Here is an 18,454-nt window from a genome sequence, read left to right on the forward strand (position 1 = left end):
GGGCCCCGGTGGTCGGTGCAGACTCGATGGGCCGAATGGCCTCCTTCTGCACTGTAGGGATTCTATGATTCTATGAAAAATGTAGATGGAATGAAGAGTTATGTTGCTGTTTGTGTTTGCAGCTTCGTTCTAGTAAACAGCATTGCTTTGCAAGGAGACGGTTGTTCTATCTGTGAGAAAGTGGAAAATGATCTTCATAAACTGTCTTTCGCATTAAACTGCTCTCGAGAGGTAAGTTAAACAGCGTTTGTGAAAGAACTGGGATGTTGCAATCAATACACAACTTAAAATGATCTTATTTCCCAAAGAAAGAGCTGATTGAATGGTAACTTTTAAAAAAAATTAGATAAATCCTGTAAAGGAAAAGTGCCTGGCTATGGGGGTAGTGCGGGGGATGGGAGGATTATTTCTATTTGTTCATGAGACTTGTGTGTCGCTGGCTGGACCAGTGCTTATTTCTGATTGCTTTGGAACTGAGTGGACCTTACAGAGGGTGGGTGAGAGTCAACCGCATTGCTGTGGCTCTGGAGTCACACGTAGGCCAGACTGGGTAAGGACGGCAGATTCCCTTCCCTAAAGGACATTAGTGAACCAGATGGGTTTTTACGACAATCGACAATGGTTTTATGGTTTTCTTTTAATTCCAAATTTGAACTCAAATTTCACCATCTGCCGTGGTGGGATTTGAACCCGGTTCACCAGAGGATGACCCTGGCTCTCTGGATTGCTAGTCCAGTAACAACAGTGCCTCTCGATGGCTCTATTGCAAGCACAAATATGGAAGGCTGAATGGCCTCCTGTGCTGTACGATTCTATCTCTGGCACTGCGAATGTGCTGATCTTAATGTCATTTACTTTGATTCACGCCTTGTAAGCATTAAATATTTGATGTAAACATTACTGACAGTGATGTCATTAATTCAGTTCACAGATTTGTGGCGATGACATTTGAAAATGTTTATTTCAAATAAAACATCAGGTTATTTGATTATCTGGTCAAAATGCTCGTGATATCTTGTGTAATTAGAACGGTGCTGCTCTATCTCTCTGTCATTTCTCCATTCACTTTTCCACTTTCTGTACCTCCCAGTGTAGCAACACATTGGCTACATCTTCTGGGGCGGCAGAGTGGCACCGTGGTTAGCACTGCTGCTTCACAGCGCCAGGGACCCGGGTTCGAATCCCTGCTTGGGTCACTGTCTGTGTGGAGTTTGCACATGTGTCCACGTGGGTTTCCTCCGAATGCTCCAGTTTTCTCCCACAGTCCAAAAGATTTGCTGGTTAGGTGCATTGGCTGTGCTAAATTCTCCCTCAGTGTACCCAAGCAGGCGGTGGAGTGTGGCGACTGGGGGAATTTCACAGTAAATTAATTGCAGTGTTAATGTAAGCCTACTCAAACTTAAAAGCTTAGCTTCAATTCCCCTATAGCCCTCTCTCGGTGTGCCACATTACCCAGTTTCTGCACCTTTGGATTTCTCATACATCCATCTTGTGGATAGATTTCACACAACCCCTTCTGCTTATTGCCCATCCCTAATTGTCCTTGAGAAGATGGTGGCGGGCTGCCTTCTTGAACCCCTGCAGTCCATGTGGTGTAGGTACACTCACAGTGCTGTTAGGGAGGGAGTTCCAGGATTTTGACCCAGCGACTGAAGGAACGGCGATATTGTTCCAAGTCAGAATGGTTTGTGAATCGAAGGGGAACTTGCCGGTGATGGGGTTCCCATGCATCTGCTGCCTGTGTCCTTCTCGGTGGTAGAGGTCAGGGTTTGGAAGGTGCTGTTGGAGGCACCTTGGTGAGCTGCTGCAATGAATCTTCTAGATGGTACAGACTGCTGCCACTGTGTTGGTGGTGGAGTGAATGTTGAAAATGGTGATTGGGGTGACAGACAAGCGGGCTGCTTTGTCCTGGATGGTGTCAAGCTTCTTGAGTGTTGCTGGAGCTGCACTCGTCCGGGCAAGTGGAGGGTTTTCCATCACACTCCTGACTTGTAACTGGTGGACAGGCTTTGGGGAGTCAGGAGGTGAGTTACTCCCTGCAGAGTTTATACGCCGATTGATATTCTATTATTTACATAAAATAATGTAAAATTAAATTGAAACGGCCAACCTTTGATCATGATAACTCTTTGTCAACAGCTGGACCCAAACCATCCCAACGAGAACTGTAAAGAAAAGGAGACATTCCCGGCGTCTGCTCCGATCTTACTCCAGGTAGGAATCTGGTTTTCCTATGATAAGCAATGTTAAAGGTGCAAGATACGTCTACATTATTTTCTGGCTGGATGAGCTCAGATGGGGGTCAATAATTTATTTCTTTAAGGTTGAGTCTGGAATTTGAACCTTGATCACCTGTCTGTGCTTGGATGATCAGATACACAAATGCATTGTTTTGGCTTCTACCGCTCAGTTGTTTTTACTCCTACTTTACTCTGCTGTATCAACCTTTAGGAACAGCTTGAGGTGTACCTCATAGAATCATACAGCGCAGGAGAGGCCCTTCGGCCCATTGAGTCTACTCCGACACATTAGAAACACCTGAACTCCAACCTAATCCCATCTGCCAGCACTTGGCCCGTAGCCCTGAATGTGCCAAGTGTTCATCCAGATACTTTTTAACAGATGTGAACCCTTTGATGAGAGAATTTATCCAGAAATGCTTGGCTTGAGACCCCTCGCAATGGCCAAGTGCCCACGACCTTCTCTTCCATCGAGTTCTCTTCGAGGTTCACTCACTCAAGCTGTTGGCTGCTCATTCCTTCATCAACAGCCAGTGTGAGTGGCTTCTGTACATACGGACTGCACTGTCTGAGAAACACCTACTCACATCCCCAATATCTCCTCCATAGCTGCCTCATTGTACCTCCCTCATCCCCAGAGCTTCTGCTTCATTCCCAGGGGTCTCAGGACTTGAACCCCTTTTCCTGGGTGTGGGTTGGTGGGGGGACTGGGTGAGGGGGAATGAGAGTCCCAGAGTTTTTGATTCTCATTCTGGGTCTCTGATTCTCACCTCCGGGGTCCTCGGCTTTTGTGTTCTGATTCTTGGTTGCGGGTGCAGAGGGTAGTGGTGAGTGGTTGTTTTTCAGGCTGGAGGGATGTATATAGCATCACCCAGGGTCGGTATGAAGGTTACTGCTCTTCTTTATATATTCATGACCTAGACATGAGTATACAGGGCAGATTATCACAACTTGTAAAGAACAGCAAATTCAAAAATGTATTAAATCATAAAGAGCAGAAAAGGAAACTTCAGGAGACTGTTAACCTGCTGATAAAATCGGCCAACACGTGAAAAATGAGTTTTAATGCAGAGAAGTGTGAAATATTTCATCTTGGAGAGGGAGAGAGAGAAACAAATTTGCAGGGAAATCTCAGAGTGCAAGAAGTATAAAGTACAAAGAACAAAGAAAATTACAGCACAGGAACAGGCCCTTCGGCCCTCCAAGCCCGCACTGACCATGCTGCCCGACTTAATTAAAACCCCCTACCCTTCCGGGGACCACATCCCTCTATTCCCATCCTATTCATGTACTTGTCAAGACGCCCCTTAAAAGTCACTACCGTATCCGCTTCCACTACCTCCCCCGGCAACGTGTTCCAGGCACCCACTACTCTCTGTGTAAAATATCTGCCTCGTACATCTCCTTTAAACCCTGCCCCTTGCACCTTAAACCTGTGCCCCCTAGTAATTGACTTTTCCACCCTGGGAAAAAGCTTCTGACTACCCACTCTGTCCATGCCTCTCATAATCTTGTAGACTTCTATCAGGTCTCCCCTCAACCTCCGTCGCTCCAGTGAGAACAAACCAAGTTTCTCCAACCTCTCCTCATGGCTAATGCCAGGCAACATCCTGGTAAATCTTTTCTGTACCCTCTCCAAAGCCTCCACATCCTTCTGGCAGTGTGGCGACCAGAATTGAACACTATATTCCAAGTGCGGCCTAACTAAGGTTCTATAAAGCTGCAACATGATTTGCCAATTTTTAAACTCAATACCCTGGCCGATGAAGGCAAGCATGCCGTATGCCTTCTTGACTACCTACTTCACCTGCATTGCCACTTTCAGTGACCTGTGTACCTCTACACCCAGATCCTTTTGCCTGTCACTACTGTTAAGGGTTCTGCCATTTGCTGTATATTTCCTATCTGTATTAGACCTTCCAAAATGCATTACCTCACATTTGTCCGGATTAAACTCCATCTGTCATCTCTCTGCCCAAGTCTCCAACTGATCGATATCCTGCTGTATCCTCTGATGGTCCTCATCGCTATCCGCAAATCCACCAACCTTTGTGTCATCGGTAAACTTACTAATCAATCCAGTTACATTTTCCTCCAAATCATTTATATATATTACAAACAGCAAAGGTCCCAGCACTGATCCCTGAGGAACGCCACTTGTCACAGCCCTCCATTCAGGAATGCATCCTTCCACTGCTATCCTCTGTCTTCTTTGACCGAGCCAATTTTGTATCCACCTTGCCAGCTCACCTCTGATCCCATGCGACTTCACCTTCTGCACCAGCCTGCCACGAGGGACCTTGTCAAAGGTCTTACTGAAGTCCATGTAGACAACATCCACTGCCCTACCCTCATCAATCATCTTCGTCACTTCCTCAAAAAACTCGATCAAGTTCGTGAGACATGACCTCCCCTTCACAAAACCATGTTGCCTCTCACTAATACGTCCACTTATTTCCAAGTGGGAATAAAACCTGTCTCAAAGAATCCCCTCCAATAATTTCCCTACCACTGATGTAAGGCTCACCGGCCTGTAATTACCTGGATTATTCTTGCGATCCTTCTTAAACAAAGGAACAACATTGGCTTTTCTCCAATCCTCTGGGACCTCCCCTGTAGCCAGTGAGGATACAAAGATTTCTCTCAAGGCCTCAGCAATTTCCTCCCTTGCCTCTCTCAATATTCTGGGGTATATCCCATCAGACCCTGGGGACTTGTCCACCTTAATGTTTCTCAAGAACCCCAATACCTCCTCCTTTTTGATCTCAACATGACTCAAACTATCTACACACCCTTTCCCAGACTCATCATCCACCAAGTCCTTCTGTAGTGAAGCTGGAGGTCTTAATTACCCAAATTTCAATTTGGAAAATGTTAAAGGATAAGGAGGGGGAGGAATATCTGGAATATGTTTAGGAGAACTTCCTTGTTCAGTATGTTCTCGACCCAACTGGAAAGGGGGCATTGCTGGATCTGGTGCTGGGAATGAGCTAGGCCAAGTGGACCAAGTGTCTGGGGAAACGTTTGGGTGAGAGTGATCATTGTACCATAAGATTAGGATGGCGCAGTGGTTAACACTGCTGCCTCACAGTACCAGAGACTTGGGTTCGATTTCTGGCCTTGGGTCACTGTGTGGCATTTGCACGTTCTCCCCATGTCTGCGTGGGTATCCTTCGGGTCTTCTGGTTTCCGCCCACAATCCAAAAGATGTGTAGGTTAGGTGGATTGGTGCATGATTGATGTTGGGGTTCTGGGGATAAGGCGGGGATGGGCCTAGGTAGAGTGTCCTTTCGGAAGGATGGTGCAAACCCAATGGGCCGAATGGCCTCCTTGTGCATTGTAAGGATTGTATGGAAGATTTAGATTAGTAATGGAGAAGATCAAGGAACAACCTAAAGTGGAACTTCTAAATTGGAAGAGGGCTAATTTCAGTGGGATGTAAAGTAAAATGGAACCAGAGACTGACAGGAGGAATTGGAATGGAACAATGATCTTCAATGAAGCAATGCTTCCGGTACAGGCTGGGCACATTCCAATCAAGGTGAAAGGCAAGGGATCCAAAAATAGGACCATTTAGACAGTTACATGGGTAAGATGGGTATAGAGGGATATGGGCCAAACGTGGGCTCTCCAGAGCGGATTTGGTGGTGGTTGGGTGCAGAGAATCTAGCGGGTCCCAAAGAGTCAGCAACGCATCGATATAAAATAGTGCAGTCATTCTCCCAATGGAGGGTTAATGGTGGGTCAGTCGTCCTGCTGGCTGGTGCTGTGAACACCATTTGCATCTCATGAATGCTCATTAAAAGAGCCGGCTATCCCATCAGGCCTTTGCGTCACGCCAGCGTGAGATTGCATCGGTCTAAAACCCAATTGTGGAAGAGTGGCACTCACAAGGTGGTCCTCAGTTGACAAGGGATTTTGGGGTGAGTGCCACACTGCCATAGTGCTGCGCTGCTCCTAATGCACCATTCACTACATGGCCAGGACACACCAGTTCCTGCCCTCTGTCGCAGAACCACTTCAGAAGTTTCACAATTGACGGTCAGGAATACAAAGAACAGACAAAAAAACTAAGAACAGTACAGCACAGGAACAAGCCCTTTGGCCCACCAAGTCTGTGCTGACACTGATGCCTCTCTAATCTAATATTTTCTTGCCGCTATGTGATCCATATCCCTCTATTCCCTGCCTATTCATATATCTATCCAGATACCTCTTGAACGTTGTTATAAATCTGCTTCCACCTCCTCCTCTGGCAGCGCGTTCCAGGCATTCACCATCCTCTGTGTGAAAAACCTACCCCTTACATCTCTTTTAAACTTCCCCCCTCTCACTTTCAACCTATGCCCCTGAGTAACTGACCCTTCGACCCTGGAAAAAAGATTCTGACTATCCACTCTATCCAAGCCTATCATAATCTTGTAAACCTCTATCAGGTCCCGCCTCATCCTCCGATGCTCCAACAAAAACAATCCAAGTTTGTTCAACCTTTCTTCATAGTCCATATCCTCCAAACCAGTGGGCCGATGAATGGCAGATGGAGTTTAATTTAGATAAATGCACTTTGGTAGATCGAATCGGGGCAGGACCTATTCAGTTAATAGCAGGGCATTGGGGAGAGTTATAGAACAAACAGACCTCGGAGCACAGGTTCATAGCTCCTTGAAAGTGGAGTCACAGGTGGACAGGGTGGTGAAAAAGGCATTCGGCATGCTTGGTTTCATCGGTCAGAACATTGAATACAGGAGTTGGGACATCTTTTGAATTTGTACAAGACATTGGTAAGGCCACACTTGGAATACTGTGTACAGTTCTGGTCGCCCTATTATAGAAAGGATATTATTAAACTAGAAAGAGTGCAGAAAAGATTTACTCGGATGCTACCGAGACTTGATGGTTTGAGTTATAAGGAGAGGCTGGATAGACTGGGACTTTTTTCTCTGGAGCGTAGGAGGCTGAGGGGTGACCTTATAGAGGTCTATAAAATAATGAAGGGCATAGATCAGCTAGATAGTCAATATATTTTCCCAAAGGTAGGGGAGTCTAAAACTAGAGGGCATAGGTTTAAGGTGAGAGGGGAGAGATACAAAAGTGTCCAGAGGGGCAATTTTTTCACACAGAGGGTGGTGAGTGTCTGGGACAAGCTGCCAGAGGCAGTAGTAGAGGCGGGTACAATTTTGTCTTTTAAAAAGCATTGAGATAGTTACATGGGTAAGATGGGTATAGAGGGATATGGGCCAAACGCGGGCAATTGGGACTAGCTTAGTGGTAAAAACTGGGTGGCATGGACAAGTGGGGCCGAAGGGCCTGTTTCCATGCTGTAAACCTCTATGACTCTATGACTAAACCAGGCATCTCTACAGCACCGTTTCTAATGCATCAACATCCTTCCGGTAGTGTGGCGACTAGAATTGTACACAATACTCCAAATGCAGATAGAATGCAGATTGTGATCACAGGTCCACCTGAAATCACCGTGTGGGGGATGATCTTCAGGTCTGCCAGGGCTAGAACGGGCAGTCCAGCCACGACAACCCCATCCCAGCGGGGAGTGATGAGTTCAACCTCTTGCCTCTAGTCTGAGCCCACCCAACTCCAAGGACCCCTGAGGGACCGTTCCTCTGCAGCCTCGCAGCAGCAGAGAGACAAATGGCCACTGGAGCCCCATGGGGGCCCCCAAGGTGCCAGGCCAGGGTGTCAGTGCCAGGGGATCAGGAGACTGTGCACCGTTAGGATTGCCAAGGCATGTGGCCTAGAGAGGGACTGTGGGGTGGGGGTGGGGGTGGGTGTTCTGAGGGGGGGGGGGGATGGGGGCCTGAGTGGAGGGTCTCGGGGGGGAGCGGACTGAGGAGGGAAGTGGTTTTGGGTTGAGTCACCCTCATTCCTGTGTGATACGGGATTGGGTTTACCCGTTATTTGTGAGGATGCCCCTCTTTGGTGAGGGGTTGGTGCTTCCCTGCTCGGGGGTGGGATGGGGGGGGCACCATTTGATTTTCTGGGGAGCAGAGACTTTAAAAATGGCGGCTCGGTCTCAGAACAGCGGGTCTGGCTGGAGGGTTGCTCGCAATGACTTCATTAGTATCTCTCAGGTGGGTGAATCCCACCTGAAAAGCACTGCCAATGCCAACAGGAAGCACTTCCCTTTTCCCGCCAGTAGGGGCACTCAGTCCCAATTCGGGAGAACCGTGGCCTTGGTTTGAAAATGGGAGAATTCCGATCATGGAATTGTAGAATATCACAGCGCAGAAACAAGGCAGTTTGGCCCATCAAGTCTAAGCTGGTGTTTTTCTTCCCACAAGCCGCAAAGTACAATCCATTCCCACTCACTCCCACGTCCCTTCAATACCCCAACTTCACATTCTATAAGTTCCCAGAGTGAATGCGAACAATTCCTGTCACCGCAGAGCAGCAACCAGTAAAGCAAACCACCCTCAGCAGTGTTGACAAGTCATTAAACCATGAAGCAGAGGCTGTTGTTATGAAGCAGCTCTGGTTAATCCAGCTCCTGAATACGGCATTCAGTCTCGTCACTGGGGCATGAGGGAAACTCTCAGCTGTTTATTGTGGGACAGAGTGAGGCCACGAGGACTGGATTACAAAGGAAGGTTAGAAAAACTTGCCTCTTCTCGCTTGAAAGAAGGTAGATAAGAGGGGAGGACCTTGTGGATATGGAGTGGAATAGAAAAGGCTAAATCTCAAAAGAGCTTGTTTAGATTGTAAAATTTACCCAAAGTCTCGTTCCATTCGAGGGTCAAGGAATCGAATGTGTGTTTCCCACTCTCCTCTCAGTTCTGTCACTTGGACGTGGATCCCCAGGACGATGGGATGAAGGATTCCTCAAAGTTTAAGTTTCTTAAGTTTATTTATTAGTGTCACAAGTAGGCTTACATTAACACTGGAATGAAGTTACTGTGAAATTCCCCTAGTTGCCACAAGGGGAACTGTACCTGAACAGTCTGACTTCGGTGGTTGGTAAATTGATGGAAAAGGTCCTTAGGGATGGGATTTACGACCATTTAGAAAGATGCGGATTAATCCGGGATAGTCAGCACGGATTTGTGAAGGGCAAATCGTGCCTCACAAATTTGATAGAATTTTTTGAGGAGGTAACTAGGTGTGTTGATGAAGGTAGGGCGGTTGATGTCATATACATGGATTTTAGTAAGGCGTTTGATAAGGTCCCCCATGGTCGGCTTATGATGAAAGTAAGGAGGTGTGGGATAGAGGGAAAGTTGGCCGATTGGATAGGTAACTGGCTATCTGATCGAAGACAGAGGGTGGTGGTGGATGGAAAATTTTCGGACTGGAGGCAGGTTGCTAGCGGAGTGCCGCAGGGATCGGTGCTTGGTCCTCTGCTCTTTGTGATTTTTATTAATGACTTAGAGGAGGGGGCTGAAGGGTGGATCAGTAAATTTGCTGATGACACCAAGATTGGTGGAGTAGTGGATGAGGTGGAGGGCTGTTGTAGGCTGCAAAGAGACATAGATAGGATGCAAAGCTGGGCTGAAAAATGGCAAATGGAGTTTAACCCTGATAAATGTGAGGTGATTCATTTTGGTAGGACTAATTTAAATGTGGATTACAGGGTCAAAGGTAGGGTTCTGAAGACTGTGGAGGAACAGAGAGATCTTGGGGTCCATATCCACAGATCTCTAAAGGTTGCCACTCAAGTGGATAGAGCTGTGAAGAAGGCATATAGTGTGTTAGCTTTTATTAACAGGGGGTTGGAGTTTAAGAGCCGTGGGGTTATGCTGCAACTGTACAGGACCTTGGTGAGACCGCATTTGGAATATTGCGTGCAGTTCTGGTCACCTCACTATAAGAAGGATGTGGAAGCGCTGGAAAGAGTGCAGAGGAGATTTACCAGGATGCTGCCTGGTTTGGAGTGTCGGTCTTATGAGGAAAGGTTGAGGGAGCTGGGGCTGTTCTCTCTGGAGCGGAGGAGATTGAGGGGAGACTTAATAGAGGTTTATAAAATGATGAAGGGGATAGATCGAGTGAACGTTCAAAGACTATTTCCTCGGGTGGATGGAGCTATTACGAGGGGGCATAACTATAGGGTTCATGGTGGGAGATATAGGAAGGATATCAGAGGTAGGTTCTTCACGCAGAGAGTGGTTGGGGTGTGGAATGGACTGCCTGCAGTGATAGTGGAGTCAGACACTTTAGGAACATTTAAGCGGTTATTGGATAGGCACATGGAGCACACCAGGATGGTAGGGAGTGGGATAGCTTGATCTTGGTTTCAGATGAAGGTCGGCACAACATCGTGGGCCGAAGGGCCTGTTCTGTGCTGTAATGTTCTATGTTCTATGTTCTAACAGGTACAGTGAGGGAGAATTTAGCATGGCCAATACACTTAACCAGCACGTCTTTTGCATTGTGGGAGGAAACCGGAGCACCCGGAGAAAACCCACGCAGATACGGGGAGAACGTTCAGACTCCACACAGTGACCCAAGCCGGGAATTGAACCCGGGTCTCTGGCGCTGTGAGGCAGCAGTGCTAACCACTGTACCGCCCGTGCCTCACACTGTGCACTGTCCTCACCTGGAGCGATGGGATGAAGGATTCCTCACTGTCCTCAGTGGAGGGACAGGAATGAACATAAGAACATAAGAAATAGGAGCAGGAGTAGGCCATCTAGCCCCTCGAGCCTGCCCCGCCATTCAATAAGATCATGGCTGATCTGACGTGGATCAGTACCACTTACCCGCCTGATCCCCATAACCCTTAATTCCCTTACCGATCAGGAATCCATCCATCCGCGCTTTAAACATATTCAGCGAGGTAGCCTCCACCACCTCAGTGGGCAGAGAATTCCAGAGATTCACCACCCTCTGGGAGAAGAAGTTCCTCCTCAACTCTGTCTTAAACCGACCCCCCTTTATTTTGAGGCTGTGTCCTCTAGTTTTAACTTCCTTACTAAGTGGAAAGGACTCCAAGGCATGTCCTTACATGCTGCAGCCTAGCTCTTACTGAATGGCGGAGCAGGTTCCTGCTTATAGTTTCTGTTTCTAAGGCAGTCACTCTGGCGCTGGAGTCTAGTTTGGAATTTGTTGGATGCCTGTTTACTAAGGTATCCACGTTCCAGAAGGAGGAACCACATTGTCTGATCCAGGGATAAGGCTTGTATGTCTTCTGGGTCGTTGACCTCGACTTCATGGATGACTCCTGGATTGTCTGCATGGCGTGGTGGGGACAGTACGACTGGCATAGCCTGCTGAAGTGCCCCTGCTATGACAATGGAAGCACTGTTTCCTCCTCCCAGTCCAACATTGTGCAGATTCGGTGGATTGGCCATGTTAAATTATCCCTTAGTGTCCAAAAGATGTGTAGGTTAGAGGGATTAGCCATGGTAAATGCGCAGCGTTCTGGAGATAGGGTGGAGGAGAGGGCCTGGGTAAGATACTCTTTTGGAGAGTCGGTGCAGACTCGATGGGCCGAATGACCTCTTTCTGCACTGTCGGGATTCTATGATTCTATCACTTGTCCTTTTCTTGATTTCTTCAGTTTTTTTATGGAGGATGTGGATGCTGATCTGCGTACTGTTTAGACACCATTAAACAGTCTTGTCCAAGTTACTAAGGAGTCTTTGTTAACTACTGAACTATGTATTTGATTTGATTTGATTTATTATTGTCACATGTATTAACATACAGTGAAAAGTATTGTTTCTTGCACACTATACAGACAAAGCATACCGTTCATAGAGAAGGAAAGGAGAGAGTGCAGAATGTAGTGTTAATCATAGCTAGGGTGTAGAGAAAGATCAACTTAGTGCGAGGTAGATCCATTCAAAAGTCTGACAGCAGCAGGAAGAAGCTGTTCTTGAGTCGGTCGGTACGTGACCTCACACTTTTGTATCGTTTTCCCGACTGAAGAAGGTGGAAGAGAGAATGTCCGGGGTGCGTGGGGTCCTTGATTATGCTGGCTGCTTTGCCGAGGCAGCGGGAAGTGTAGACAGAGTCAATGGATGGGAGGCTGGTTTGCGTGATGGATTGGGCTACATTCACGACCTTTTGTAGTTCCTTGCGGTCTTGGGCAGAGCAGGAGCCATACCAAGCTGTGATACAACCAGAAAGAATGCTTTCTATGGTGCATCTGTAAAAGGTTGGTGAGAGTCGTAGCTGACATGCCAAATTTCCTTAGTCTTCTGAGAAAGTAGCTTTCTTAACTATAGTGTCGGGGGGATCAGGACTATATATTTACAGTCGAGGGACTGGGTATGGAGAGGACGCCCTGACATGTCTATACATTTTGCTACTTAACTCTACACTGCTGACCAAAGCTCTAGGTGCCGCCTTATATCAGTGGTGGCCGGTACTGCACTCAGTCCCAGGTTAACCCTCAACCTACCGGATCCTCCTAGTACAGCTGTTGTTGCATTGATAGTTTTCCTGTTTGCTCTGAACTCTTCCAGCATTACCCTCTCTATCGGGTCAGCGATGCGGAATGCACAGGCGAAGATTCTGCATCTCCCGCGGAAAAGAAGCTGCTATTCCGGGAGAAATACGACACGCTGTCTCTCGAAGCTTCCAGAAAGGTAAGGAATACCGGGACCGATGTGCGGCACAGACAAGGTGCAGACAAGTCTGTTTGGTAACACCTCTGTTTTCATGGGGCAAGCAAGGCGGCACTGCCCATTGAACCCTGTTGCTTTGGAAAAGACGAAAGTAAAGCAGTTTCTATAGTTAGTGCTGTATTCATGTAATGGCCGTGTTATTGTGGGTCACACCCTGTCCTCAGAGTTAGATGGTTGTGGGCGGAGGTCCCACCCCTGAGATTTCAGCCACAGTTGAAGCTGATACCCCCCTGTGTGGCATTGTGGGAGTGTTTCACTGCCAGATGTGGCGTCTTCCAGATGAGTCATTAACATTGGAATATATGACTGGGAGTAGGCAATTCAGCCCTTCGAGCCTCTAGCATAACCATGGCTGAATTTTTTAATTATTTATTAGCATCACAAATAGGCTTACATTAACGCTGCAATGAAGTTACTGTGAAAGTCCCCGAGTCGCCGCACTCCGGCACCTGTTTGGGTACACTGAGGGAGAATTTAGCACGGCCAATGCATCTAACCTGTGTGCCTTTGGACTGTGGGAGGAAACCGGAGCACCCAGAGGAAACCCAAGCAGACACGGGGAGAATGTGCAGACTCCGCACGGACAGTCACCCAAGTTGGGAATCGAGGCACCACCTTTTGATGCTGCCGATCGTACCCTGCCTGCTCCCGCTTTTGATCAGAAACATATCTATCTCTTTCTTGAATCTTGTTGATTGATTCGGCCTCCACTGCGCCCTGGGGCAGCGAGTTCCACAGATTCACAACCCTCTGAGAGAAGTAGTTTCTCCTCATCTTAGTTTAGACCCCACCTCCTCTCTCTCTATTTCAATGATCTCTTGTTCTAGACTGTCCCACAAGGGGGAACATCGGTTCAATGTCCACCTCATCAATCCCCTTTAGCATCTTATATCCCTCAATCAGATCCCCCCCTCATTCTTCTGAACTCCTCGTACGGCAGGCCTGCCATCCCTGGATGTGCCTGTCTCTCTCTGGTGGATATAAAAGATTTCAGAAGAAGAGCAAGAGTTATGCTGACCAATATTTGTCGCTTAACTAACAGGTCATTATCGCAGTGATGTTTCTTGGAGCTTGCTGTGTGTAAGGTAGCTGTGATGTTTCCTACATTATAGCAGTGACTAAACTTTAGTGATTGCTAAGTGAGGCCATGAAAAGCTCTAGAAATGTCTGTTTTGTCCTTTCTTTGCGGGTTTTATCTGTATTTTTCACACCCTCGAGGAGCCTCCATTATGTGCTGTAATGCAGAGAATCGTCCCGATCCCTCGCCGGTAGTTAATAGAAACTGATGTATAATCTAGTGTCTCTGCGTACTGTTCTTGCACATAAATTATAATGTGGAGATGCCGGCGTTGTACTGGGTTGGGCACAGTAAGAAGTCTCACCTCACCAGGTTAAAGTCCAACAGGTTTAAAGTCCAACAGACCCAAATAAACCTGTTGGACTTTAACCTGGTGTTGTGAGACTTCTTACTAAAGTTAAAAGTTAAAGTTAAAGTTTATTTATTAGTCACAAGTAAGGCTTACATTAACGCTGCAATGAAGTTACTGTGAAATACTATAAATTGTAAGGTACCCTACTAGGCCAGTGAATGCAATCCAAAGAACAACACAAACATTTCAAAGAGGATGGAATACAAGTTCCAGAAGGAATGTACAGTTAGTTGTCAACTCCCTGTAAACATTTTTGCAGATTGACAGGACAGTAAATACTCGGTGCACAGATGCTGTACAATGATTTTTCTCATTGCTTTTTAATAATTTATTTTGTGAATACAGTTTGCTGAATCTCTCCTCTCAGGTTTCTACCAGCAGTGTGTAATAAAGCTGGGTTTTGATAAACTAACATAAATATGTGGCAAGGAGCCAGACAAATCCTTCAATTCCTCCTTTAACTCCTTCCTGAGGAACTATCTGGAATTATACCTCTCAATGTAGGTTTCTAAGTATGAATGATTCCCAATTTGACCGGCCGAACACTCTCACATTTAAATCTACCCTGTTGAGCCCTGCAAGAATTTTGTATATTTCAATTTTGCCTCTTATTCTTTTAACTCTCGAGAATACAGAGCCAGTCTCCTCAATCTCTCCTCATCGGATCATCCCACCATCCCAGGAATCAGTTTGGTGAACATTCATTACACTCCCTCGATGGAAAGTGTATCCTTCCTTGGATATGGAGACCAAAACTGTATATGATACTCTAGGTGTAGCCTCACCAAGACTTTATACAATTGCAGCATGTCCTGTACTCAAATCCTCTTGTGATGGAGGCCTTCCTAATTGCTTGTTGCTTCTACGTGTTAGTTTTCAGTGATTTGTGAACAAGGACATCCAGGTCCCTTTGTACCGAACACTTCCCAATCTCTCACCATTGAAGAAATGCTCTGCACTTCTGTTTTTCCTGCAGACGTTGATAACTTCACACTTTTCTACATTATCTACATTACAGGGCAGCACGGTGACAGAGTGGTTAGCACAGCTGCCTCACAGCACCAGGGTGCTGGGTTCGATTCCCGGCTTGGGTCACTGTCTGTGCAGAGTCTGCATGTTCTCCCCGAGTCTGCGTGGGTTTCCTCCGGGTGCTCCGGTTTCCTCCCACAGGAACGTGAGGCTGGGATTCTGACTTAGAGATGTTCAGTCATAATCCCACAGATGGTAGCATCGTACAGTTGGCTCCTGAGCCAAGCACATACACCAATTGTCTGAACCTGCGGTTCCTCTCGTACTGAGCAGGATTACTTTTGCAACAACACTTTATTATCAGTAGGGTAAAACTAACCTGTCTCATGGCGATCTAAACCCAGCTCACGTTCCCAAAGATGTACGGGTTAGGTGAATTGGCCATGCTAAATTGCCCCTTACTGTCAGGGGGACTTGCTACGGTAAATGCACGGGTTATAGGGATAGGGCCTGGGTGGGATTGTGATTAGTGCAGACTCAATGGGCCGAATGGCTTCCTTCTGCACTGTAGGATTCTATGATAACCCATCTGCTATGTTCTTTTCAACTCACTTAGTCTGGTCTAACTCCCCCTGAAGCCTCTTTGTATCCTCCTCACAACTCACATTCCCACCAAGTTTTGTGTCATCATCAAACTGGGAAATATTACATTTGGTCTCCACATCTAAATGATTGATACAGGTTGTGAATAGCTGGGGCCCCAGCACTGATCCTTGCGGTATCCCAATACTCACAACCGCCAACCTGAGAATGGCACCTTTATTTTTACTGACTCTTTTTCAGTCCATGAACCAATCCTCAATTCTTGTCTGTATATTACCCCCGATCCCAGCACGGTTCACGTAAAGATAGTCTCAACAGTCCAACTTTCACACTTCCCTCATTGCTGGTACCCATGCCCCAGGAATCCTACACCAATCTTTGAGACACACATTTAACTCTTTAATCTCCTCTACCCGATACTAATTTGTTTGTGGCTCAAATCCAGAAATTATTATCTTTGAGGACCTGCTTTTTAATTTAACCCCGAGCTGCTTGTATTTTCGAAGCAGAACCTCTTTTTTAGTTCTAAAGTTTATTTTAAAGTTTATTTATTATTAGTGTCACAAGTAGGCTTACATTAATACCGCAATGAAGTTGCTGTGAAAATCCCCTAGTCGCCACACTCCGGCACCTGTTCGGGTAACACTGAGGGAGAATTTATCATAGAAATCATAGAAACCCCACAGTACAGAAAGAGGCCATTTGGCCCATCGAGTCTGCACCGACCACAATCCCACCCAGGCCCTACCCCCATATCCCTACATATTTTACCCACTAATCCCTCTAATCTACGCATCCCAGGACACTAAGGGGCAATTTTAGCATGGCCAACCAACCGAACCTGCACATCTTTGGACTGTGGGAGGAAACCGGAGCACCCGGAGGAAACCCACGCAGACACGAGGAGAATGTGCAAACTCCACACAGACAGTAACCCGGGCCAGGAATCGAACCCACGTCCCTGGAGCTGTGAAGCAGCAGTGCTAACCACTGTGCTACCGTGCCGCCCCATGGCCATGGCCAATGCACCTAACCAGCACATCTTTTGGACTGTGGGAGGAAACTGGAGCACCCGGAGGAAACTCACGCAGACACGGGGAGAACGTGCAGACTCCGCACAGACAGTGACCCAAGTCGGGAATTGAACCTGGGGTCCCTGGCACTGTGAGGCAGCAGCTAACCACTGTATCACCGTACGCCTGGAGTTCTATCTCTATTGTTGATATCTACATGAACTGCGAAAACTGGATCCTCCCCCCACCACTCTTAAGTTGTTCTCCAGTCCTGGACTCTCGCTTTCGGCTGCAGAAATCTGTGTCTATCCCCATAACTCTACTGCGCTCCGAAAGCTGGTGATTCCAAATAAAAACAGGACTTTAACCTGGCATTGTGAGACTTCTTACTGAGCCCACCCCAGTCCAACGCCAGCCTCTCCACATCATGGTCCTCTGAAATGGCCTAGCAAACCACTCAGCTCAAGGGCAGCTAGGGTTGGGCAATAAACTCTGGCCTCTGTCCCACGAATGAATAAAAACAAGTAGAGAGCTTGTTTATCCTTGACGAAGATTAAAGAAAACAGTAAATTCTGGTTAAATGTCAATTGCAAACTTTACTAGATTTTAGAAGAGATTAATCCTTAACCTTCACTGTTAAACGTCCCTTAGCAAATTCCCATGCTCACACTATGGGTGGGATTTTCCGGCTGCACTTGCCCTCGGACGGAATATCCTGCCCGGGGTGAATGGACCTTTGCATGGTCGGGCCCAACCGCTACGATTCCCGTGACGGGCGGGACGGGAGAATTCCACCGTCTGTGCCTATCTGCACTCAGTGACAAGTTGCAGTGTCCGTACTTGCCTCATTCCAAACCCATGTCCTCCACCACTTGGAAGCACGGTGGTAGCAAGTGCATGGGAACGCCACCACCCGCCAGCTCCCCCCCTTACCCACACACCATCCTGACCTGGAACCATATTGCCGCTCCTTCACTGTCAAAACCTGGGAACTCCCTTCCTAACAGCACTGTGGGAGTACCTACGTCAGCTGGCCTGCAGCGGTTCAATCTTCCTGAGGGCAATTATAGATGGGCAACAAATGCTGGTCTTGACTCCAATGCCCACATCCCATGAAGAAATTTAAAAAACACAATCTAAGCCGATCAGTGGCACCATTTGTAACTGCAGGAGGAAGATGTACTATCCAGTGCCTCTCATGGGGCGGGATGGTCCGCCCCTCGCCCGGTCCATTGCCCGTGGTGGGCGGGATGGTAAAATTCCAGCCATGGTTTCAGGATGTCCTGAAGTGCTGTATAGACAATGCAGTATATTTGAAGTGCTTGTCACTGTTAGAATTATAGAACCATACAGTGCAGAAGAGGCCCTTCAGCCCATCGAGTCTGCACCGACACATATGAAACACCTGACCTCCCACCTAATCCCAATTCCCAGCACTTGGCCTATAGCCTTGTTGGATTGTGAGAAATGCAACAGGACAAGGCAAGCTCCCAGAAACAGCATGATCGTCACCAGATAATCTGTTCTAGTGAGGTTGGCTGACCGATAAATTTAGGGGAGACAGTGGCATAGTGGTTTTCTCACTGGCTTGGTAATCCAGAGGCCCAGGTTAATGC

General features: G+C 47.2%; 1 protein-coding gene across 2 annotated transcripts in view; it reads left to right on the forward strand.

Moving 5' to 3' along the window:
* mppe1 (metallophosphoesterase 1) overlaps positions 1-18,454 on the forward strand; it is a 77,741-nt gene that overhangs the window by 38,714 nt on the left and 20,573 nt on the right. For both annotated transcript variants that reach the window (XM_078217018.1, XM_078217017.1), the window contains exons 5-7: positions 123-231; positions 2,140-2,214; positions 12,662-12,784. In XM_078217018.1, coding sequence (XP_078073144.1) covers positions 123-231; positions 2,140-2,214; positions 12,662-12,784 — 307 coding nt within the window. The remainder of the gene's footprint in view (positions 1-122; positions 232-2,139; positions 2,215-12,661; positions 12,785-18,454) is intronic.

This window comes from Mustelus asterias, chromosome 7 (genome assembly GCF_964213995.1).
Source record: "Mustelus asterias chromosome 7, sMusAst1.hap1.1, whole genome shotgun sequence".
NCBI lineage: Eukaryota > Metazoa > Chordata > Chondrichthyes > Carcharhiniformes > Triakidae > Mustelus > Mustelus asterias.